The 23375-nt window shown below is 54.8% G+C and overlaps 1 protein-coding gene across 8 annotated transcripts in view; it reads right to left on the bottom strand.

The window, feature by feature from the left end:
• TMEM131L (transmembrane 131 like) overlaps nt 1–23375 on the bottom strand; it is a 181640-nt gene that overhangs the window by 2500 nt on the left and 155765 nt on the right. For 6 of the 8 annotated variants that reach the window (XM_051819935.3, XM_089302304.1, XM_051819936.3 and 3 more), the window contains 7 exons: nt 12932–13056; nt 10229–10386; nt 9305–9490; nt 6715–6793; nt 5505–5587; nt 1530–1650; nt 606–712 (listed from right to left, as the gene is read on the bottom strand). In XM_051819935.3, the coding sequence (XP_051675895.3) occupies nt 606–712; nt 1530–1650; nt 5505–5587; nt 6715–6793; nt 9305–9490; nt 10229–10386; nt 12932–13056 (859 nt within the window). The remainder of the gene's footprint in view (nt 1–605; nt 713–1529; nt 1651–5504; nt 5588–6714; nt 6794–9304; nt 9491–10228; nt 10387–12931; nt 13057–23375) is intronic. The other 2 variants (XM_051819938.3, XM_051819939.3) reach the window with 1 other exon arrangement.

Genomic DNA, 23375 nt, shown 5'->3' with positions numbered 1-23375 from the left:
TGTGTGTGTGTGTGTGTGTGTGTGTGTGTGTGTGTTCACCTTTTAAATACACTTTATCACTCTGCACCATATTTGTGCCTGTACTTCTCTAGGGAAAAGGCAAGTGCCTGAATGGGAATTCAGACGCCGCCTTGCTGTACAGTAAGAGCCCACACAGTAAGAGCATTCTCCGATGCCCCAGTCTGGTATTTAGCTCTTGTTAGACGCCTGCGCCCAAGCACCTGTAGACGCCCCTCATTTCCCCTCCAAACCCCTTCCATCTGCAGCACCGCCAGGGACAGCGGAGGGGAGCAAGCAAGCAGAGCCCCGGCCTCCCACCAGATAACCCACGATGTCAGGGCCTTGTTAGCCCAGGGACCCTCTTCCGTGCAATCGGAAGCCCTATTTTAAATAGACCAGGGTTCCTTGCAGAAGCCCCCAGGCCGCGAGATGCAGGGGGCTTTCTGAGATCAGCTCTGGCAGGCAGGCAGGCAGGCGCAGTGGGAGCACAGCAGGCTCAGAGCCCACTGGCTGTGCAAGGCACACTCTCGCACGGGTCAGTGTCGCAAGTCCACACGTTTGCTGCCTTCATCCTGCAGGGATCAGGGTGGGGCACCGGGACTCACCTTCTGGAAAGGAAGTGTAGTCGTTCAACTCCAGGGGACAGTAGACACTGGGGAACGGGCCTTCGCAAGCTGCGCTCCAGTCAACGTAACTGCCACAGACAGGAGGCCTGGTGTCAGAAACGGCGTGCAGAGGACAATGGTCTTATGGTCTGGCATCCTACTCGCTGCAGATCCCCCACTTTTGGCAAACACAAGGTGTGCTCCTTGGGACTTCCTGCCTGGGGGCCTGGACGAGGGGCTCGCTCCACAACTGCCACGCTCGCTCCAGCACCGTGGAAGGCATCGTGACATTGCAGTGCAACGGGTTAAGCCACTGACAGCAATGCCGACATCCTATATGGGTGTTGGTTTGAGTCCCGGCTACTCCACTTCCTATCCAGCTCCCTGCTCATGTGCCTGGGAAAGCAGCAGAGGATAGCCCACGCGCTTGGGCCCCTGTAGGAGACCCAGGGGAAGCTCCTGGCTCCTGGCTTCAGCCTGTCCTAGTCTTGGCTGTTGAGGCCATTTGGGGAGTGAACGAGCAGATGAAGACCCCTCTCCCTCGCTGTGTCTGTAACTCTGCCTTTCCAATAACAAATCAACCCTCAAAAACCCTTTTAAATTGCTTAGCAGGAATGCCACGGACAGATGAAGTCACTCTTCTGTTGGAGTTGAATGATGAGCGACTGTTTTTTCGAACTACCTAAACCACAGTGTGCCATCTGAAACAAGCAAAATGGCAACACAGTTACCAGCTTCACTCTCCCCTGTTCCTCCGAAGGCCTGAACATCTCAGCGCAACTCCAAGGGCAGAGGAAGCCCCCGCCGCTCAAGCACCCTTAGGAAGAGCGCCGTCCTCACCTCCGCAGACTGCCTGACAAACGGGGGCTCAGAGTCCCCTGGCACCTGCCAAGCGGGACGCGGCTCCGAGAGGCGACGCCGTACCTGCTGTGCACCTGCGCCGGCTCCTGCATCACACACGGCGCGCTGCTCTCAGGAGCACAGTTCAAGCTGCTTGTCAGACACACGGGCTGCGGGGGCCACAGGTCTCCAGGCGAGTACAGACCTGTGCAAGAGAGGAGGCCTCTCAGTTCACCCGCACGCCCGCTCGGCCCTCAGTCCACCCTGCCTGCTCCACTCCCTTCCCTCCAGGGAACACGCCCCGATGCCAGGCACATGCACAGAGGTACGGGGCCTTGCCCTGTATCCTGGCCGGTGTGCAACTGTCCCCAGAGCTGGATGACAAGCTGACGTCACTCAGGGGAGGGTCTCCCTCCCCAAGTCCCTGCTGCAGACAGCAAGGACAGATTGGAGATCACAAGGGTGGGGACAAGCAAGCAAGCGAAGGACAGCAGGGCAGAGCGTCCACGCGCTAAGAGGACAAACTCGGCGACCTCAAGGAGGGCAGAGCATGCAGACGTGGGTGCGGGAGCACCCCAGACTGAGGCCTGGCAGGTTCACGCAGCCAGGCCCGGAGGCAGCGAGGAGAGGGGGTTAGGCCGGGGAGGTGACCCCCACTCCAGCGCTGCCCCCGAGTCCACCTCATGAAGGAAACGCTCGTGGTACAGCTCTCCGCAGTGCTGCAAAGGGCCTCGAGTCAACCAGCGCCGGGGCTGCCGGGCCCTGCCAGACGGCTCTCAACCCCAAGGCACCACCGTCCCACCTAACGGAACATGGCCTGGCTCCCGATCGCCCAAGAAAAACACCCATCTTCATGGCCGCTGCCATCACCCAGTCATGTGTGGGATGGGCGGACGCCACCTGGCTGGTGCCACGGAACACAGGGCAGGCTGGGCCACCTGCACTCAAGCCACGTGGGTTTAAGCAGGGTTTAAGCGGCCTGCCAGGCCACCCGTGCACCTGCACTCTCCCCTAGGGAAACCCAACAACCATGACCAGCACTGAACTTCAAGCCTGCCACTCCTGCGTGGCACTCCTCGGGCAGTCACTCCTGAAAACACAGAGACTTGCACCGTCGGGGGGGCCAGGAGAGACCTCCGGGTGCCTGAAGAAACACCACCAGCAGACCATGTGGCTGCCGGGCATGAAGGAGGGGAGCCTCCGGGAAGGGAAACTGCCTCCCACCCACGTGCCCTGCACAGTCACCATGAGGGCGAGGAGCCAGGGATTTGTCTGCCGATAGTAGCCAAGGCGCCACCTTGGCCCTGGAAGGCACTTGGGTCAGGCCCGGGGCCCCCTGGCCAGCATCGTCCTGGACGCCAGAGTGGCTCTCAACTGTCTCCTCGCAGGCCAAGCTGGCATCTGCGCAGTCACCAGTGCACCCCGGTGCAATGGGCCAGTGGCAAGAGCAATGCTGGGACATTACAGAGGAAGCCCCCTGGTGACTTATGGGATTTGTTTACTGGCCGGGTCAGGGCACGGCTGAGGTCAGAACTGCAGGACGGCCTCATCCTACTGCTCCAAGTCTGGCACAAGACAAATCACATGGGCACGGTCCCACCTTCTGGGGGTCACGGGCATCAAGAACTGCCTGTGGAACAGTGTACTCACAAGATAACCCATCAGAAGCCAGGGTGCTGTGGCACAGTGGGTTAAGCTGCCACCTGCGAGGCTGGCATGCCATATGGGCACCGGTTCCAGTCCTGGCTGCTCCATCTCTGATCCAGCTCCCTGCTAATGTGCCTGGGAAAGCAGCGGAGGACGGCCCACGTCCTTGGGGCCCTGCTACCCAAATGGGAGACCTGGCCGGAGTGCCAGGCTTCTGGCCTGGGCTTGACCCAGACCCCAGCCATTACAGCCATTTGGAGAGTGAATCACAGGATGGAAGAGTTCTCTCTCCCCCATCTCACCCTCTCTATAACTCTGCCTTTCAAATAAATGAGTAAATAAATAAACCTTAAAAAAAGATGCCAAGGTTGTATAGGTGGGTGGGTGGGTGTGTGTGCGCACTGTGAGCCAGTTCTCTACGGGTCTCCTGTTTCAGTAGTTCTTGCAAGCAGCAGCACTGGCCGGCTTTACCCCAACCTGGTAGGCAGAGCCTCAGGAGACAGAGGGAGACGTCAGGCACCCTTCGGAGCAAGCGTGCTTAAGGCCCAACACAGTAAAGACGCCTCCCGCCCTTTATACAAGACCCCTGCTCCTTTCCCACCCGTGTCCCTCATGCAGGGGCCGTGCGGGTGGTTGCCGCAGATACGCTGACGCTCCAGCTGCCTGCTGAGCTCAGTGCTGCTTCCGACCCAGCGGTCTGGTCTTCTGCTAGCTTCCGGAAGTAAAAGAGGAAGAGAAAGAGGAGGAAAGCGCTGGAGGGGTGAGGAGGGGAGGGGACGGGAGGATGAAGGTGCCAGGGGAGGAGCAGCAGGGGATGCAGCAGGAGGGGGCGTGGGAGCAGGTGCTCAGGAATTCCCAAAAGGGCATGCGCACTGCTCCCCAGCACCTCGCAGCCGCAGGGAACAGGGGGAGCCAGCGCAGGACTCGGCAAACGCAAGGTGAATGCCGCAGAGGGCCATCAAGGAGATGATGCTAACAACTCATCGGGGGACTTCAGCCGGGCAAGAATGAAAGGCGTGGACGTGGGACCAGTGGTGTGGCCAAGTGGGTAAAGCTGCGCCTGTGACGTGCGCATCCCATATGGGCACCAGTTTGAGTCCTGGCTGCTCCACTTCCGATCCAGCTCCCCGCTAATGCCCTTGGGAAAGCAGAGAAGGATGGCTCAAGTGCTTGGACCCCTGCCGCCCACACAGGAGACCCAGAAGCTCCTGGCTCTGGCTTTGGCCTGGCCCAGCCATGGCTGTTGTGGCCACCTGGGGAGTGAACCAGCAGATGGCAGATCTCTCACTGTAACTCTTTCAAATAAATATGTAAATCTGAAGATAAAAAGAGAACTCATGGACTTGAGGGAGGTGGGGGGCAATAAGAGGGGGTGGGACCAAGGCTTTGGGGATGACAGACACAGGGTGGGAGCTATTCTAGGCTGAGGGTGGCTTTTGGATCTATGCAAGGCTGGTTAAAGTCATCAAAAACTAACTGTGGGTTCTTCACAAGGACGGAGGAAAAGGCACTTTGAACACACACACAACACAGACCAGGACACGAGCCCACAGACGACTCTGCCACTGACGGACGGCAGACACCGCGTCACACGCCGAAGCCTCAGCTCCACTGCTGTTGGTCCCTGCCAATGTCTACCACCTCACAGTAAAAGGGCAGTTCCATCAACACTGTCCCCAAATCGTGCCCTGGAGCGCAGCATGGACTGATGAAACTACCGCGCTCATCAGCTCCAATTGACTTCTGTAGGTAACCGACAAGTCCACTATGCAGCCAAGATGCAGCCTTGTGCTTTCAAAGTAAAAGTTCTGCTTCATAAAGCAGCTCAGAAATCCTGCGGTCATTCATAGGAGTGAAAGCAAGGACGCGCGTGGAAGCTAAGTGTAAGCCAGGCTTTCCCTCCCCAGGTCCTGACCTGAGCTGGGTGGGAACAAAGTCCCCGCAGCAGATGGGAGACGGACGAGGAGGGGGAAAACTGTGGGAGACATCGGAGACGCCAGGCAGGTGCGGGCATTCCCTGTCGCCCACCCATCTCCACGCTCCGAGGCCACATCTTGGCTCTGGTGCAGGAGTGAGGCTGGCCCCCAAAGCTGCCGAGGCCAAACGAACAGGCTTCTGGGACAGGCGAGGCAGGAGGCAGGGGGACGGAGGGGAAGCAGGTGCAGACGCCAAGACCCCCACCCCAACCTTCTGTGGGTCCCTGTCACCTGTGAGGGGCATCAAAGCTGCAAGGAGGGAGCTCAGTGTGGACGCAGAGCCCGGAGGACGCCTGTGCACAGAGCAGGTGCCGGTGGCGTGGCTCGGTCGGACGAGGGACCCTGGATGTCAACCCTACCCCACCCCAACCTGCTTTGTCTTCTCAAAACCCAGTGGCCAGGACAGGAGAATGCTTGGCGGGGGCCTGTGCCTCACCTTTGTCTTCCGTAACACCTGTGGGCCCGGCAGGAAGGCTGGCGCAGGTAGGCTCTGCGAACTGCGGGAAGCTACTGGCGTCTCTGTGGGAGGAGCAAGGTGGGGACCACTGACTTTTTGTCCAAGGAGACACTGACATGGCTCCACCAAGCCGGGCCGCCTCGTACCCGCATCCCTTCCCCAAGGAACAGAGACGACAGATGGCAAAGGGCCCAGCCAGGTAGAGCCAAGGAATAGTCCACTCCATCCCAAGATCCACCAAAGTCTTATGTCAACAACGACGACCACTTTAACGAAGGTTAGTAACCCGCAGTTTGCTACCTGCCTGGTCCCCATGAGCAGCCGTTCCTAAGCCCTGGTTTACCTTCTAGCCCTAGAAAGAGAGCAGAACGGGCTTCTCCTACCCACGAAGGGCACCCTGCAGTCCCAGCCCGGCCCTCCCAGCAAGGCAGACCAAAGCAGCCTCCCCCTGCCCACTCTGAAACCCTCCGCTTCCTGTTGTGCGGCTGCCTCTCTTGCTCTTTGGCCCAGTGCCATGGGAATCACCCCCACAGGAATGACGGACACGCCCACGGCTCTCAGCAAAATCCTCACAGTCAGGACTGGTGCCGTGGTGCCGCGGGTTAGTCTGTGGCACCAGCATCTCATATGGACGCCGATGGGAGTCCTGGCTGCTCCATTTCCGATCCAGCTCCCTGCAAATGGCCTGGGAAAGCAGTGGAAAATGGCCAAAGTCCTTGGGCCTCTGCACACACATGGGAGACCTGGAGGAAGCTCCTGGCTCCTGGCTTCTGCCTGGCCCAGCCCGGGCAGTTGTGTCCATTTGGGGAAAGAACCAGTGGATGGAAAATCTCTCCATCTCGCTCTCTCTCTCTCTCTCTCTCTACTTCTATCTTTGCCTTTCAAGTAAATAAACAAATCTTTAAAAAAAAGAAAATTCCAAGTCGTGGCAGAGGGCGGATGGTAACACCCACAGCGCTCTCCTTGAGCCACTCTGTAAGGCGCTGTCACCACGGGTCAGAGACACGGCCACGCGAGCCACACTGACCAGGACGCCTGGCATGTCTGAGTTAGCAACATCAGCAAACCTCACCTGTCCACACTCGCAAAGACCTTCGGATTTTAATCTGCAGAACCACATACAAAAAAGAGACACCCTGATTGTCCATACACCAAACACACTGTAAGAGTCAGAAAATTAACAACTCACGTGGGACTGCAGATGTTGTGAGAAAGGTTCAAGGAGATGGGGGTTTCAGATGGAAAGTCAGCTGGGGAGACCTCATCTCCTGTGTGGAAATAAAACACAGTGTCCCGAGTTTTAAAAAGAATAACTCCACACCTATGGTCTGTATTAAAATATACAGGCCGTGAACTGCAAATGAGCAATTCACTTTTCATTTTAAAGTGATCATCTCCTGCTCAGGAATTTAGTTTTTAAAAGGCTTTTTATAGTTTACTTTTCTATTCAAAATTAATAAAACATTTACGTCTAAAAATTTTGGATTAATAAAATACTGAATTATGGAAAAGAGCTAAAACAAACAGAAGATGTGGGGCTGGCACCGTGGCTCATTTGGTTAATCCTCCACCTGTGGCGCCAGCATCCCATATGGGTGCCGGTTCTAGTCCCAGCTGCTCCTCTTCCAGTCCAACTCTCTGCTGTGGCCTGGGAGGGCAGTGGAGGATGGCCCAAGCGCTTGGGTCCCTGTACTCGCATAGGAGACCGGGAGGAGGCACCTGGCTCCTGGCTTCAGATCGGTGCAGCACTGGCGGTGGTGGCCATTTGGGGAGTGGGCCAACAGAGGGAAGACCTTTCTCTCTGTCTCTCTCTCTCTGTCTATAACTCTACCTATCAAATAAATAAGTATAAATAAATAAATAAATAAAAAGATGATGTAACTCTGGGGACAGTGCTGTGGCAGAGCCAAGAGGAAAAAGCAAGATGCAGAATGCTACACTGAAGTGGGGTCCATTGCCTGCAGAGGAAACCCGTAATTCTTCATTTAGCAGCTGAGTGGATGAATATAAAATTCAAAGTGGCCCAAGAGAGTCCACTCCAACTTCAAGGCAGCAGACAGCGAGTCTGCTGGGAAGGGAAAGTGGGCAGAGTATAAAGTCTGCTCAACCCCCGGCCACATACACCCGGGCAGGTGTCTAGCCTAGAAGTTAGGACGCCTACATCATATTAAAGTGCCTGGGGGGTCATGTCCCGGCTCTGCTCCTGGTTCCAGCGGCCTGCGAATGTGGACCATGGCAGGCCCAGGTGACGGTTCTAGTGACTGGGTCCCTGCCACCCACGGAGACCTGGGCTGAGCTCCCAGCTCCAGGATCCGCCTGGCCCAGCCCCAGAGGTTGCAGGCATTTGGGGAGTGAGTCAGTGCGTGGGAGTTCTCTGTGTCTTTGCCTCTCACATAAATAAAAATTAATTTAAAAAACAACAGCCAGAGCAAATGTGACACAATTAAGAGTTATTAATTCTGGGTGATTGAGATACAGATGCTGGGGCCAGCACTGTGGCGTAGTGGGTAAAGCTTGCCACCTGCAGTGCCGGCATCCCATATGGATGCTGGTTCAAATCCTAGCTGCTCCTCTTCCCACCCAGCTCTCTGCTATGGCCTGGGAAGGCAGTAGAAGATGGCCCAAGTGCTTGGGTCCCTGCATCAGCATGGGAGACCTGGAAGAAGCTCCTGGCTTTGGATCAGCACAGCTCCAGCTGTTGCAGCCATTTGAGGAGTGAACCAGTGGATGGACGATCTTTCTGTTACTCTTTCAAATAAATACAAATAAATCTTCAAAAGAAAAAAAAAAAAAAACAGAAGTACAGATGCATCTTTGACCTCTGCTGTGTCACTGAATTTTCTCATAAGTACAAGAGAGCCAATGCTCATTGTCCCATCAGCCACAATGAACAAAAGGTGGAAACAACCCAACCATGTCCTGCACAGATGAATGGGTTTGTACCACACAGTGAATCCCGGCTTTAAAAAGCAAGGGCATTCTTTTTCTTTTTTCTTTAAGATTTATTTGAGAGGCAGAGTTACAGCCAGTGAGAGGAAGAGACAGAGAGAGTGAGTCTTCCATCTGCTGGTTCACTCCCCAAATGGCCACAACGGCCAGAACTGGGCTGACGTGAAGCCAGGAGCCAGGAGCCTCTTCTGGGTCTCCCATGAGGGTGCAGGGGCACAAGCACTTGGGCCACCTTCTACTGCTTTCCCAGGCCATAGCAGAGAGCTGGGTCGGAAGTGGAGCAGCCAGGACTAGAACCGGTGCCCATATGGGATGTCGGTGCAGCAGGTGCAGGATTAACCCGCTACGGCACAGCACCAGCCAAGGGCACTCTGATGGAAGCACCAAGACGGAGGTCTTGGAGGACATGATGCAATGTGCAGCGGGCCCCTCCCACTCCTAAGGGCAGACTAGAGCACTCAGATGCACAGGGCAGAGAGAGGAGAGAGGTCTCCAGGCTACACCCACGGGCAGGGGGGTTATGGTTCAACAGGCCCCAGGCAACGGGGGAAATTCCTGGAGGTGGATGGTGGTGATGGCAGCACAAAGTGCCCCAGAACCGTGTACTTGCAAATTTTGGTGCATTTCGTCACCGCAAAAAGGGAGAGAAATACAGTCATCTTCTTAGAATCGTACCTCTGAAACACGTGAAATCTGTCCTATGCATGTTAATAATAAGGCACAGACCTGCAGCTCTCTGAACTGTTTCAAGACAGACGCTGTCATAAAAACAAGAAGTGCATACGCCAAAGCAGACAACCCCAGCTGCATCCGTGCTGCCCGCCTCTCACCGGCCGGCAGGAGGCGCTGTGGCTCCGCTGTGGGCTTCCGCTCCCCGTCCGAACTGCTGGCGCTGCTCCAGCTGCCCCAGCTGCCGCGGCTGGCACGCACGCTGCCCGACGAGCTCCCGCAGTCTGAGCTGGAATCCGAGCAGAACTTGTCCCCGCACTTCTTCTCGGGCTTGGGGTAGAGGCGCTCTGCGGGAAGTGAGAGCAGGCATGACTCACGGGGACCGTCTCCACGGGAAGCCGCTGTGGCTAGAACTGGGTTAGGAAGGCAGGGCTCAGCCTCAGGCTCAGGGCGGCCAGGGAGCTGGGACTTGCAGCAGGGAGCGGGAGGGGCAGCCACTCAGACGCCCCTGCCCCAGGGCGCTCGCCTTCCTGAGGCTTCGACCCAGCTCCTGGCTGATGGACCTGGAAGGCAGCAGGTGGCGGCTCAGGTGCTTGGTCCCTGCCACCCACTGCCAGACCTGCACGGAGCTCTGGTCCAGCGAGCCAACGGACGGGAAGATGTTTCTGCCTGTCAAATTCTAAATATATTTACTGATTCATAGCAAGGGATGAGCTATGTCTGTTCTGCCTGCGGGGTGAGCAGTTAAAATCATTTGGGGCTAGGATGGTCAGTACCAACTAGAACCTTGATCTAAAAATGGTTTCGGAGGGGCCTGCCCCGTGGCACCAGCATTCCATACGGGTGCCAGTTCATGTCTGGGTGCTATCTACAACGATGTGGGTGAGCACAGCTGAGAAAGGCCAGACTTGGGCAGGGGGAAGGGCCGGCAGCGCCAGAGCCCAGGGCCACTTTGCGCCCTGCTCCGTGCTGACAGCTCAGCCACCTGTAAAGTGACCAGGTCACGGAGCCTGTGTCTCTCCCCCGCTGGGTATTTCTGGCAAGCTCCATCCCCTCGGGGGAGGGGGTTTCAGGTCTGTACCTACCCGCCTCTCTCTGTGCACCAGGTGAGCTGCTGGCTGAGTGCCCCTCTGCTCGGCAGATGTCCCCAGCACTCCCCTGCACACACCAGCTTCTGACGTCCACGTCGCCACTCCGCTCAGACTGCTCGAAGCCAAGCTTTAGCTCGTTCTGCTCAGAGGGCCTGCAAGTGCCACACACACACAGAGGCATCTGTAATTCATCTCCTCCTTTCTGGGAGACCCAGGAGAGCGAAAGCAGGACCCAGACAGGTAGAACGTGAGGAGTAAGGGGTAGGGGAGGAGACAGATTTTGTCATGGTGGAGCCAGGGAGGTCACTTAATGTATTCTCATGGTTTACAGCCAATCTCCACAAGGTCATTCAAGGTCAAGTGGCAAGCCACAGGTCCAGGGCTCCTGGCATTTTTTTTTTTTTTTTTAAATAAAGCCTGCTTTTTGACTAGCTGAACCTGGCAGACAGCACTGAGACTGGACTTGAATGCTTTCTCATTCATTCACTCAGCAAACACGGGTCCGCTGACTGACTGCCGTGCGCCCCGTCTTGTCACGACAGGTGCAGCAGCCACAAGCAGGAGTCAGGCTTGCGCCCAGACGGGGAGCTCCCAAGAGAAGAGCTATGAGCAGATTCTGTAGGTAGCACTGCAGAGATTGGGAGGACACGTGTCACCAGACGCCCCTCCACAGGGTCCAGCCTCAGTCCCTGGGCTCAGGCTTACAGGAGGATGTGCAAGGAGGTCCGCTATGCAAGACCAGCGGATTCGAGTCCTGGCCCTGGCTCCCTGCGGACGCACACCCTGGGAAGTAGCAATAATGGGTCAAGTCCTTGGGCTCCTTCCACCCCTGAGGGAGACCTGCATGCAGTTCTTGGCTTGTGGGCATTTGAGGAGTGAAGCAATGGAGAGGAGCCCTCTTGGTCTCTCTCCCTCTCTCTGTATCTCAAGTAAATATTTTTTAAAATTTTAAATGTGGGGCTGGAGCTGTGGCGCAGTGGCATGCCCACAGTGCCAACACCCCATAGGGACGCCGGTTCGAGTCCCAGCTGCTCCACTTCCGATACAGCTCCTTGCTAAGGTGTCTGGGAAAGCAGTAAAGGATGGCCCAAGTCCTTGGGGCCCTGCACCCTCGTGGGAGACCTGGAAGAAGCTCCTGGCTCCTGGCTTTGGATCGGCCCACCACTGGCTGTTGTAACCATTTGTGGAGTGAGCCAGTGGATAGAAGTCAGCCAACTGGTGGCAAACAGGGGAACTGCAGGAGCCTGGGCTTCAACACAGACCCCTGGTACCTGGGCGGGGCTGGAGTGCACACACACACACACACACACTACTGAGTTGGCGAGACGAGGCCCGCAGCTGAGAAATGTAGAGAACGACACTGAAGGGCGCCCTTTCTGGAACTCCAGCAATGCTCAGCTTCTTCACTTTACAGCCGAGAAAATAAAAGCCCAGCGGGGTAAGGCTGGGGGGTGGGGCAAGGTTTCCAAAGCAGGGTGCCGACCGCCGGGGCTTCCACTCCAGCTCTGCTCCTACCACGCCCACGGCTTTCACAAACCCCACGGTGCCTGGATGCCTCCGTTCCTGTGGCTGGAGGAGCCGGGGCAGCACTGAAGCCGTGGTCACACGAGGGGTGACCGTGCTGTTTCACCAATATGAGCCCAGAGAGCCAGGGTGGGCCGGTGCTGGGGCTGCGGTGGTCTCTCCAGCACCTACTCCACAGGCACACCCACCTCTCCTAGGCAAAAGGAAGCTCACAGCACAGAGGGGAGTCTTACACACTTCCCCTAAAGCCCCCTTAGCTTTTAGTCTTCTATACGGGCAAGATTTTAAAAATTTAGTCCCTCGAAGGTATGTTTACCAAAATAAAGATATAATGAAGGCCGGCGCCGCGGCTCACTAGGCTAATCCTCCGCCTTGTGGTGCCGGCACACCGGGTTCTAGTCCTGGTCGGGGCGCCGGATTCTGTCCCGGTTGCCCCTCTTCCAGGCCAGCTCTCTGCTGTGGCCATGGAGTGCAGTGGAGGATGGCCCAAGTACTTGGGCCCTGCACCCCATGGGAGACCAGGATAAGTACCTAGCTCCTGCCATTGGATCAGCGCGGTGCGCCGGCCACAGCGCGCTGGCCGCAGCAGCCATTGGAGGGTGAACCAACGGCAAAAGGAAGACCTTTCTCTCTGTCTCTCTCTCTCACTGTCCACTCTGCCTGTCAAAAAAAAAAATTTAAAAAAAGATATAATGAGCGAACACGCAGATTTTACAAATATATTTTAACCTCAGCACACAAAGAGTAGGGAGGGGATCGGGTGCAGAAGTTAAACGAGCATTTGGGATGCCGGCTTCCCATAACTGAGCGCCTGGGTTCAAGTCCTGGCTCTGCCTTCCAATCCAGTTTCCTGCAGATAAAGACCCTGGGAGGCAGCAGGTGAGGGCTCAAGTTTAGTCCCTGCCACCCACATGGGAGACCCGGGTGGAGATCCTGGTGCCTTGCTTTGGTCTGGTGCAGCCCTTGGCTGTGAGCATTTGGGGAGGGAACCGGCGGACAGGAGCTCTCTGTCCCTCTGCTTTTCCAACAGATAAAATAAACTGTTTAGAAACCTTAGATGCAGCGACACTCTCAGGAATGAAGCGCAACAGAAATGAGGTGAGGAGATGATGACCAAGCAGAACCATCAAGCGAGAAGGAAGTGAACTCTGACGGCACCGGGAAGTTACGCACCGTGACACCGGAGCGACGCTCCTCTTCTTGTTTTTTCTGCACGTTCGGCTTTTATTCCAATTCAGATTCTGTGGGTTTCCCTCTTTCTTCTCCTGGAGTTTCTTCTTCCGGTGAGCATCTTCTTGCTGAGGAGGGGAAGCAACATGTTAGGTGGTTAAAGGGAGGAAGCCAGCGGAGGACCCATTCCACCGGGACGCCCGGCACCCAGTCCTGGTGAAATCCACGACGCGCGCTTCTGGAAACCGACTTTGTTTCTTCCATTTCCCTCCCGTCTCTACTTCCCTCGCGCTCCACAGAAAGAAAAGAGAAAAAAAAGATTGTTGCTTATAAAATTCCGAAGGCGGAGAAAGGAAAGCGTCTGCTAGCACATGGATGGTCAGCTTGCCGTGAACTTGAACTACCGCTCGGCAGTCAGGTATCAGCCCGTGTAAGCTGTGTCCTCAGGTGTCCACTTCGTAATAGATGAACAGCAGGACACCAGCCCAACTCTGCAGAAAGCCCCCGCACGTGTACGCCTTTTGGGGAGAGAGGGCAGGAAGATGCGTCCCGTCTTCAAAGCATGGTTCTGAAAGCCCTAGTGAAGCCTGAGACATGCAAGGTCCATCAGAGAACTCGTGGGAAATGGATTAAGGGCAAGGTGGCTTTGGTGCCCAAAAAATTGGAAAATCCATACAGAGTTTGGCTTTATTTTCCCTCCAAAATACATACTTTCCATGAACTTGAACAATCACTCACATGCATGGGTTTCAGCCTTTTGGGGCACCAAAAATCCCCATCTTTGCATTACATTTTCTACCAAGTTTCTGGAGTACCTGTGCATGTGTACAGATACATGTGTGCTCTAGATACATTATACACCTAAATATACTGTAATTTAGGCTGCTACTATCCTAGATGCCAGGCCTGGCTATTAGCAGGCCTCAAGGGAGGGGTACTCCTGCCCTTTCGTATCTAAGTGGCTCAAGTCCCTCCCAGCTTCTGCTACTTATTGCTTCGCTGTCCGCCAGCAGAGGCCTGGGAGCAGGCAGGCGGTGGCAGGTGCTCACATGAGGGCTCCAAAAACATTATCAGCGCAGGGTCTTCCAGGGACCCCCAAGGAGCCAGGCCGCGAGAGGAGCAGTGACTGGCTCATTCTGCCTTCTTGTTCCAAAGGCTGGTGCAGAGATCAGAACAGGGACCACCAAGTCCTGGCATCCACCTGATTCTCACACAGGGCTTGGAAGCGGACAATGGCAAGGTTCTAGATCCCTCCTTTGCCATGTCCTGTGTCTGGGCTCCCAGCAGAGGGCCCGTGCGTGCCATGGGCAAGAGACAGCGGAGGTAAGGTGAAGTTTAACTGTGTGTGCAGTGGGATCGGGGGATTTTCACTTTCTTCTTTCTGCTATTTTAGCCCCGTTCCTCTCCAGTAAGTGCACAGTCACCTTTGGCTGATTCTGAAGGTATTTGGAAAACCTGACCAGTGAAACAGGCAGAACCCTACCCCACAGGGAGAGCCTTCAGCTAACTGCTCTTGGTCCACACTGACCAGATACAAGAAAGCCACACAGACACGCTACCCAACGTTGAACCTCAGACACACTGCCGTACGTATTCACCTGGTATTCCTCTGTGCACCTCGAGGAGGGCATTTTCCCTGGTCCCTCCCCCTGCACCCCAGGGCCAACAACTGCTCATCAACCCAGCAAGTCTTGGAGCCTTCTTGTCTCTTCAGGTCAGGCACAGAGGATCAGACTCCAGGCGGGGTCAGAGAGCGAGCTGGCTGCTAACTGATGGCAGGGTGGGGAAAGATTCCCTCAGGTTTAATAAAAGCACAAGCTCAGTGACTGAGACGCCACTTGGGACACCTGCAGCCCATCCTGGAGCGCCTGGGTCCGGGTCCGGGTCCGGGTCCTGGCTCTGTTTTCTGATCCGGCTTCCCACTAATGCATCGCTGCCCCCTGCCGGGAGACCCACATTGAGTTCTGAGCTCCTGGCCCCAGCCTGGCCTGGGCTTGGCTATTGCAAGCATTTGGGGGGAGGGAACCAGCGCATGTATGATCCCTTCCCCCACCCGCATCGGCTGTCTCTCCCCCTCCACCTTTCAATAAAATTAAATTTAAAAAAATTTTGAAATCTGTGAAACGTAAATAAAAGCAAAGGAAGAAAATAAAAGGGGGAAGTCACAGGATCCCTTAAGAAGTTCATGGAACATAGAATTAGAAGGTGAGTTTATGGGGCCAGCGCTGTGGTGCAGCGGGTTGACGCCCTGGCCTGAAGCGCCAGCATCCCATATGGGCACCGGTTCTAGTCCCGGCTGCTCCTCTTCCAATCCAGCTCTCTGTTGCGGCCTGGGATAGCAGTAGAAGATGGCCCAAGTCCTTGGGCCCCTGCACCCACGTGAGAGACCCGGAAGAAGCTCCTGGATCCTGGCTTCCTATTGGCACAGCTCCAGCCGTTGCGGCCAATTGGAGAGTGAACCACTGGATGGAAGACTTCTCTCTTTCTGCCTCTCCTCTCTCTGTGTGTAATTCTGACTTTCAAATAAATAAATAAATCTTTAAAAAAAGAAAATAAGTAAGTATATGGGGCCGGTGCTGTGATGTAGCAGATAAAACTGCTACCCGCAGTGCCAGCATCCCATATGGGCGCCAGTTCTAGTCCCAGATGCTCCTCTTCCAGTCCAGCTCTCTGCTGTGGCCCAGGATGGCAGTGGAGGATGGCCCAACTTCTTGGGCCCTGCACCCCATGGGAGACCAGGAAGAAGCTCCTGGCTCCTGGCTTCAGATCGGCACAGCTCCGGCCACGGCGGCCATCTGGGGAGTGAAGCAACGGAGGGAAGACCTTTCTCTGTCTCTCCCTCTCTCTGTCTTTAACTCTACCTCGCAAATAAATAAAATCTTAAAAAAAAAAAGGTGAATTTATTACCATGCAAAGGATTCTGAACTCCACACATAGTTTCATCATAACACTCATTTCCTTGAACGTTCTGAAGCCCCGAGTCCTCACCCTGTTAGGATGCTGTGAGGAAGAACAGGTCGGACGCAGCGCAGAATGCCCTGTGCGGGTCTGGAAGGGGAGGTGGGTGCTGGGCAACCTGGACTCAGGAGCGGGGGTGATCCAGCCCAGAAGCCGGGTCCACAGCGGGGCCAGGGAGTGAAATCCAACACATGACCTTGTCCTTGGGGGGCGGGGGGTGAGGGAGCCGGCCGGTGCCGGGCCGGCAGTGGAGGTGGCGGATGAACCGAGGAGGGAAAGCAAAGTGCAGAAGCAAAGCCCCCGAGCCTGGCAAGAAATGAGAGGAAGACGCATGGGACAGTCGGGCTCTGCTTCCCAGGGACGGGGACGGAGGAAGGAGGGAGCAGGAAGAAACTGAGTCGCGTGGAGCTGCATGGCGGAGCTCGGGCTGAGGCCAACTTGCTTGGGGAGGACCTCCTCGGGCACAGGGGCTGCAGCTTCTTCAAAGCTTCGCTGTGAGGGTTCAGGTGTCTGGGGCCGAGTAGGCAGCTTCCGTCGGGGGTTAGTCATTAGCACACTGTTTCTGAGCCACCTGAACCGGTTAAGTTTCCCAACTCTCCCGCTGGAGGAGATGATGGAACTGATGGCTTGAACAAAAGCCAAGGACGACAACAACAACAACAACAACAACAACAACAGAGGAACCACACACCGACGGCAGAGCATTCTGAACATACAGTCTACCTAAACAGAAGCTGGTACAACTAAGAATGGCAAAGCTATGAGAAATGTCACATCCTAGTACCTCATACACAAGGCATTCATACCTCTCCATACAGAGTTTCTTGCAGAAAACAAAGAAAAACTACTAACATTTGATAGAAAACCAAAGGGCAAAAAGTACAAATTCTCTCTCTCTCTCTCTCTGACACACACACACACACACACACACACACACAAAGGGTCTAATCAAAGAGACTCCTTAGGTCGTGAAGAAGCTTATATTTTGCCTGCACTGCACGGCTGTGCCAACCCACGTCGGAAGGTGGCGGGGAAGGGCACAGGTACCAGGGCCCCCTCCGAGCAGCAGGTGCAGCCCTAGGCCGCACACGGAGGACATCTCAATTGACAGAACTGTCCATTCGCAGCGGGAGGACAGGGGATGGGTGATGCTTTCACTTTTGTGTTCCCCAGAACTTCATACAGAAATGAAACCAAGGGAAAACCATCATTTCAAGCCATTGTTCAAGCCATTCCCACTGAGACGCACACTGAAATGAAAACCAGAACCATCATCTGTTTGCCCATCCACCGACCAAGGCTCTGCAACCCACTGAGGCTGCCGAGTTGGGGGTTGAAACCAGACTCCCACATATCCCACCAGTGAGGGACAGCAGGTCCCAGCTTCGGGGGAGTCACCAGGAGCAGCTGACCGCCTGTGAGTCTATTTCTCTACACCTACAGACAGGGACCCAGAGTGCACCGGGGCAGGGACAGGGCGGCGGGCAGAAGGGCAAGCACAGTTACTCGTGGACGTAAAAAGCTGGCAACAGCCTGCGTGCCCACATGCAGGGGAAGTATGATTAGGCACAGTTAAGGGATGGAATGCTACCTAACCCCAGAAAACTGACTTCCCCGTTTAGTAATGTGACAAGATTAGTGTGATAACATTATCACAAAGCTATGCATACACAAGTTATTATACACACAACAGTGAGTATCTTAACTTTTAAGGTAGGATTCTTACATATGTGCACAGAAAAGAAACAGAATACACAAAACATTAAAAGTGGTTCATTTCAGATGGTTCTTTTTTACACTTCTGCAATCACCGTGAATCACTTTCCTGAAGTAGCGAAAATTCTGTTTCAAAGAAAACAGCCACAGCAGGGTTTAAAATTTTGTTTGCGGCTTTCAAAGCCAGGCTTCACCTTCCTTGCCGATCAACGGAGAGGAGTGTTTTCTCCACGTGCAAGGCAGATTTATGGTTTCCTAGGCTGCGAAGTTGGTCTCCAAGAACATGCGGGAAATGCAAACACTGAACACCGCCCTCAGCAATGTGTTCGTCAATTTTCTCTGAGCAAACAATGAAATGGCAAGGACGCTCATGGGGTTTTAAAGCACGGTTCAGGGCCAGCGCTGTGGCGTAGCAGATAATGCCACAACCTGTAGTGCCAGCATCCCATGTGGTCGCTGGTTCAAGTCCCAGCTGCTCCACTTCCGATCCAGCTCTCTGCTATGGCCTGGGAAAGCGGTGGAAGATGGCCCAGGTCCTTGGGCCCCTGCACCTGTATGGGAGACCTGGAAGAAGCTCCTGGTTCCTGGCTTCAGATCGGCCCAGCTCTAGCCCTTGCGGCCAGAGAGTGAACCAGCAGATGGAAGACCTCTCTCTCTGTCTCTCTCTGCCTCTCTGTAACTGCCTGTCAAATAAATAAATAAATTTTAAAAAGACAGAGAGAGACTAAAGAGACCAACACCAAAAGGAATATATGCTTTTTAAAAAAAACCAAACAAACAAAAAACAAAAACCGTGGCTCACTAGGTGCCATGGCTCACTAGGTAATCCTCTGCCTGCAGCGCCGGCACCCCAGGTTCTAGTCCCGGTTAGGGCACCGGATTCTGTCCCAGTTGCTCCTCTTCCAGTCCAGTTCTCTGCTGTGGCCCGGAGTGCAGTGGAGGATCCTTGGGCCCTGCACCCGCATGGGAGACCGGGAGGAGGCGCCTTTCTCCTGGCTTCGGATCAGCGCAGCGCGCTGGCAGCAGCAATCATTTGGGGGGTGAACCAACGGAAAAAGGAGGGCCTTTGTCTCTCTCACTGTCAAACTCTGCCTGTCCAAAAAAAAACCCACGGTTCTATGAAACACAGTGAGTCACAGTGGCAACACACACATGGTGGCCTACGATAGCCTGCAAATCTGCACCAGAAACCCAGCTTGGTTGCCCTGGGTGGGGAAGACGGGGGTGTCAGCCTGGGTCTCCCCACCAGCTCCCAAGGGCTGCACCTGGAGTGAAGCAGCTGCCACCGTGTCTGTCCTGCACGCAGACACTCAAGGACCACGACAAAGGGGACCACAGCGAGTTCCTGGGAAACACAATTAAAAGCTGTTTATTTTGGTGCAGAAAAAAACAAAATCCATCCATCCAAGGGGTCTTCAAGCAATTCATGGAAAAGGGAGTACTATGGGGGAAAAAAAAAGCCTGGATTTACATTTTTGCAAGAAAATAAGGAAAACCCTGCCTCTGAAAGCCATTTTTCGGTGACCTTTCAGAAGCACCCTCTATAAGCTCAGGGGCCGTGTGCAGTAAGGGCTGAGCTCCAGGGACTGGGAGCGAGGCAAGGCCCACGCCTATAAGGATCGAACAGCAAAGACACACAGAGAAGGAAAGGGCAAGTTAAGAAAGCCGCTGAGAGGCAGCTGGGTACAGGGCCAAAGACGGACAGGGTGGGAGCCAGGGGAGACTCGGAGGCCCGGGGCAGAGCTGGAGGGAGGGGCATGGCGCCCACGCAGGATGCCAGCAGCGAGCCCTCCTCGGTCCCCAGGGCTCTCTCAGACCTGGGGCACTGGGGAGTAAGCTGCTAGGACATCTCCCAGCACACAAAGGTGGCGGCCACAGGGTCAGTGCACCTCGTCGTTGGCTTCCATTTCACCGCAGGACATCAGGCTCAACTCCTGACCCCATGAGCTCCCTCCCACCTCGGATTCAGGGACTCCACTTTTCCCCCGAGAGCACGTGCCTCCTTCACCCATGGCCTAGCGTCTCGTACTTCTGTCTACCAGCACCCCTGAGCCGTGTGCAAGTGCAGCAGTGCCCAGGTCCCCACACACACCTCCGAGGGCTCCCTGCCACCCTGGGGTCTGAGCTCCATGGGGCCAGGACCCACACATGAGCACCAGGCATGACCTGTCGTGGAGACCCCGGCTCCACCTCCACGCCCAGCCACGCCTCTCTACGTAACGACCAACCTCCGCCTGTCACTTCCTAGGTGCTTACTACGTGTCATCAGAACTCAAGAGTACTGCATTTGAAGCATTTTCCAGGACACAGCCCTAGGAGGCAGGTGCACTTTTTACAGAAGAGGGACACAGGTTACGAAACTCGCCTCACACCATGGAGCCAGTAACCCATGAGCTGGATTCAAACCTGGGGGGGGGGGGGTATGGTGTGAAGTCTGCACTGTTGACCGTCACGCAACCCTGCTCTGGAAGACACAAAAATGAGTCATCGCAGACATCGGAGCGCCCCGTCTTTGGGTCGGCCCCAGGCTTTGCACCTTAGAGTTATCCATTTGTAAATGGCTCAGGAAAAAGATGCCGCCTGCCTTTACCCAGTTAGGCACTTCGAAGGCCTGACGGCTTTTCTTCTATGACGTCTCCCATCTGTTCTTCAAACTGTTCACCCCTGCTCCAAACACAGTCTCGACTGCAACCCCCCTCTCAGCAGAGCCTCCTTGTCAGAAGGGAGCGGGCACCCATCTCTTCCTCGCCAGCCCAGCTCAGACCCCAAGGTGGCAGGGAGCCCTCGGAGGTGTGTGTGGGGACCTGGAGGATCTTCCAGAAGTTACGCACCCATTCACCTGAGCACGTGCTAAAGCACCCCGCTGGTTCTAAGTCACGGGCGTTCTGCCAAGTCTTCGTGCAGCTGAACTGAAAAATACCCAACGACGACCTTGCAGGAAGACTGCATCACCCAGCACCAGCACCAGCAACAGCACCCTCACACCCCGACGGACGGCTCTCCACGGTCTGTAGCAACCTCACCTGGACAAGGGGGCTTTTATACTTTATTTTTTTTTTTTTTGACAGGCAGAGTGGATAGTGAGAGACAGAGAGAAAGGTCTTCCTTTGCCCTTGGTTCACCCTCCAATGGCCACCGTGGCCAGCACGTGGCGGCTGGCGCACCGCGCTGATCTGAAGGCAGGAGCCAGGTGCTTCTCCTGGTCTCCCATGGGGTGCAGGGCCCGAGCACTTGGGCCATCCTCCACTGCCTTCCCGGGCCACAGCAGAGAGCTGGCCTGGAAGAGGGGCAACCGGGACAGAATCCGGTGCCCCGACCGGGACTAGAACCCGGTGTGCCGGCGCCGCTAGGTAGAGGATTAGCCTAGTGAGCCGTGGCGCCGGCCAACAAGGGGGCTTTTAAACACGCAGATTCTGAAATTCCTTAGCGGGCACCCTCTTCCCACAGCTCATGCTCACACACATTGCCATTTGTGTTTCCCATGGAGGCCGAGAGACTAAAACTTAAACTTGTAATCGGCATTCAAAGCCTTGCCACGAGGTAGCTCTGACACTCCCCCTGCCATGATTCCACATAGGCAACTTCTTCCTGCCGTCCAATCCCCCACCTGCTCCCAGTTCTGCCCTGAGGTCTCCCCATCCACCGCTGGGGGGCTCTGTGGCGCCCACTGCCCACCTGCACGTCCATAAGCTACCCACCCACCTCTCCGCCTCCGCAGGTGCCTTCCATGGCAACCATGGCCAATGCCGACTTCTAGTCTCTATAAATCTCAGTGCCTGGTTACACAGAAATATCCTGTCTTTCTCAGAAGACTGCCAGTTCCTGGCGTGCAGTGTCTATGACATATTCTCAATCACTTCCATTTTACTTACGTGGAAAAGTCACGTTTGTTATCATGTTCAAGCAAAATGGGGTAAAAGAAGGAAATCACCCAAAAGCCCCAAGTAGAAATAACAGGTCTCCCACTGTTACACGTTATTTTGAAGACTCATTTATTTGAAAGGCAGAGTGATAGCAAGATACAGAGAGACAGAAAGAGATTTTCCATCCACCGATTCACTCCTCAAATGCCTACGACTGCTGGGACCAGGCCAGGCCAAAGCCAACAGCCAGGAACTCCATCTGGGTCTCCCAAGGGGATGGCCACAACCCGAGTCCTTGAGCCTCATCTGCTTCCTGGCTTAAGTCACTGCGCCACGATGCCTGCCAGGCAGACCAGTTTTAAACATTTCTCTCTCCACCTACGCACATGTAAGAATGGCAATATGGCCGAGGAGATTTATAAAATATATGATTTTTTATTTTTAAAATTGAAGGCTCCATTTTGTATGAATATTTTAAAAATATTTAAATATTGTACAAATATTTAAAAGTAGAACCAAAGGGACTGACAACTTTCAAACATACTACATTCATTCCTAAGGATCTCCCTCAGGGCAAGAAAAGGGTGGCAACCATTTTTTTTTTCAAGTTATCATCCTTTTAAACTACATGTTTCAGGGCCGGTGCTGTGGCGCAGCAGGCTGACACCCTGGCCTGAAGCACCAGCATCCCATACGGGCGCCGGTTCGAGACCCGGCTGCTCCACTTCCGATCCAGCTCTCTGCTATGGCCTGGGAAAGCAGTAGAAGATCACCCAAGTCCTTGGGCCCCTGCACCCACGTGGAAGACCCAGAAGAAGCTCCTGGTTCCAAAACGGCTGGTTCCAACAGCTCCGGCCGTTGCACCCAAATGGGGAGTGAACCATCGGATGGAGGACTTCTCTCTCTGACACTCTCTCTCTTTCTCTCTGCCTCTCCTTTCTCTGTGTAACTCTGACTTTCAAATAAATAAATCAATCTTAAAAAAAAAAAAAAAACCTACATGTTTCACTGTCATAGGGTACTGGTTTTCTTCTAGGAAACAACTGAAATTATTTATTTTCACCTCCCTCTCAATCTCACCTCCCATTTTTCACAGATTGCTATGTCCACTTAAAACTGTCCCAATCTAACTGTGGTTACAACTGCCCGCTGCTGGTCTTAGGCTGGACTAGAGGCACTAAAACCTCAGCCACAAACCTTCATCACAGCTTCTGCAGCCCGGAGTCCTTGTTTACTGCTGCCTTGGCTGGCTAAATTCATCACCTTGGTCCTTCTCTTGAGAAAGGGTTACGAGATGCACCTTGCTGCAGGACGCCTGCCGATAGCTTTGTGCTTGAGCGTGAAGGTGGCAGGAGCCACGGTTTCTGTCTCTCAATGATACTGCACCACTCTCTCTCGGTGTCAGTACTTCTCTGGAGAAACCTAAAAGCCACCTGCAAGTCGCGCCTGCCGCTCCCTGCCTCGGCACACCTCCGCATGGCTCGGGGTCCCTCGCTCTGACCGTGCTGGGCTGACGTCCGTGACCGCGTTTCAGCTCCCCCTGGGGTATAACCGCACGCCCTCCGGATCTCCACATTTCTCCTCTACCATCGACATTTTCCCTCTATTATGTCGTGAATACTTTTTTGACATTTTACGGAGAAGATGAAGAAAACAAAGGGGATAAAGACAAAAATAAAACAATTGGCGTGGCGGGGCGGGCCCTAAAACACAGGAACTCTGTGACAACCAGACAGAGGGGGCGCCATCCGCTTCTACTCAGCCCTTGTGACCTAGAGGTAACGCAGGTGCTTCAGAATGTCATCTCCTGAGAGTAAAAGCTATGAGGTCCCATGAAAACTTATCTTAGCAACTCCTGATTAATTATAAAACAAATAAGACTCCGAGTGTGCACACACACATGCACACAC

Source organism: Oryctolagus cuniculus, chromosome 8 (assembly GCF_051225735.1).
Source record: "Oryctolagus cuniculus isolate XC-2025 breed Fujian yellow rabbit chromosome 8, ASM5122573v1, whole genome shotgun sequence".
NCBI lineage: Eukaryota > Metazoa > Chordata > Mammalia > Lagomorpha > Leporidae > Oryctolagus > Oryctolagus cuniculus.
The sequence above is the reverse complement of the archived record's forward strand: the minus strand, read 5'-3'. Positions and strand labels throughout refer to the sequence as shown.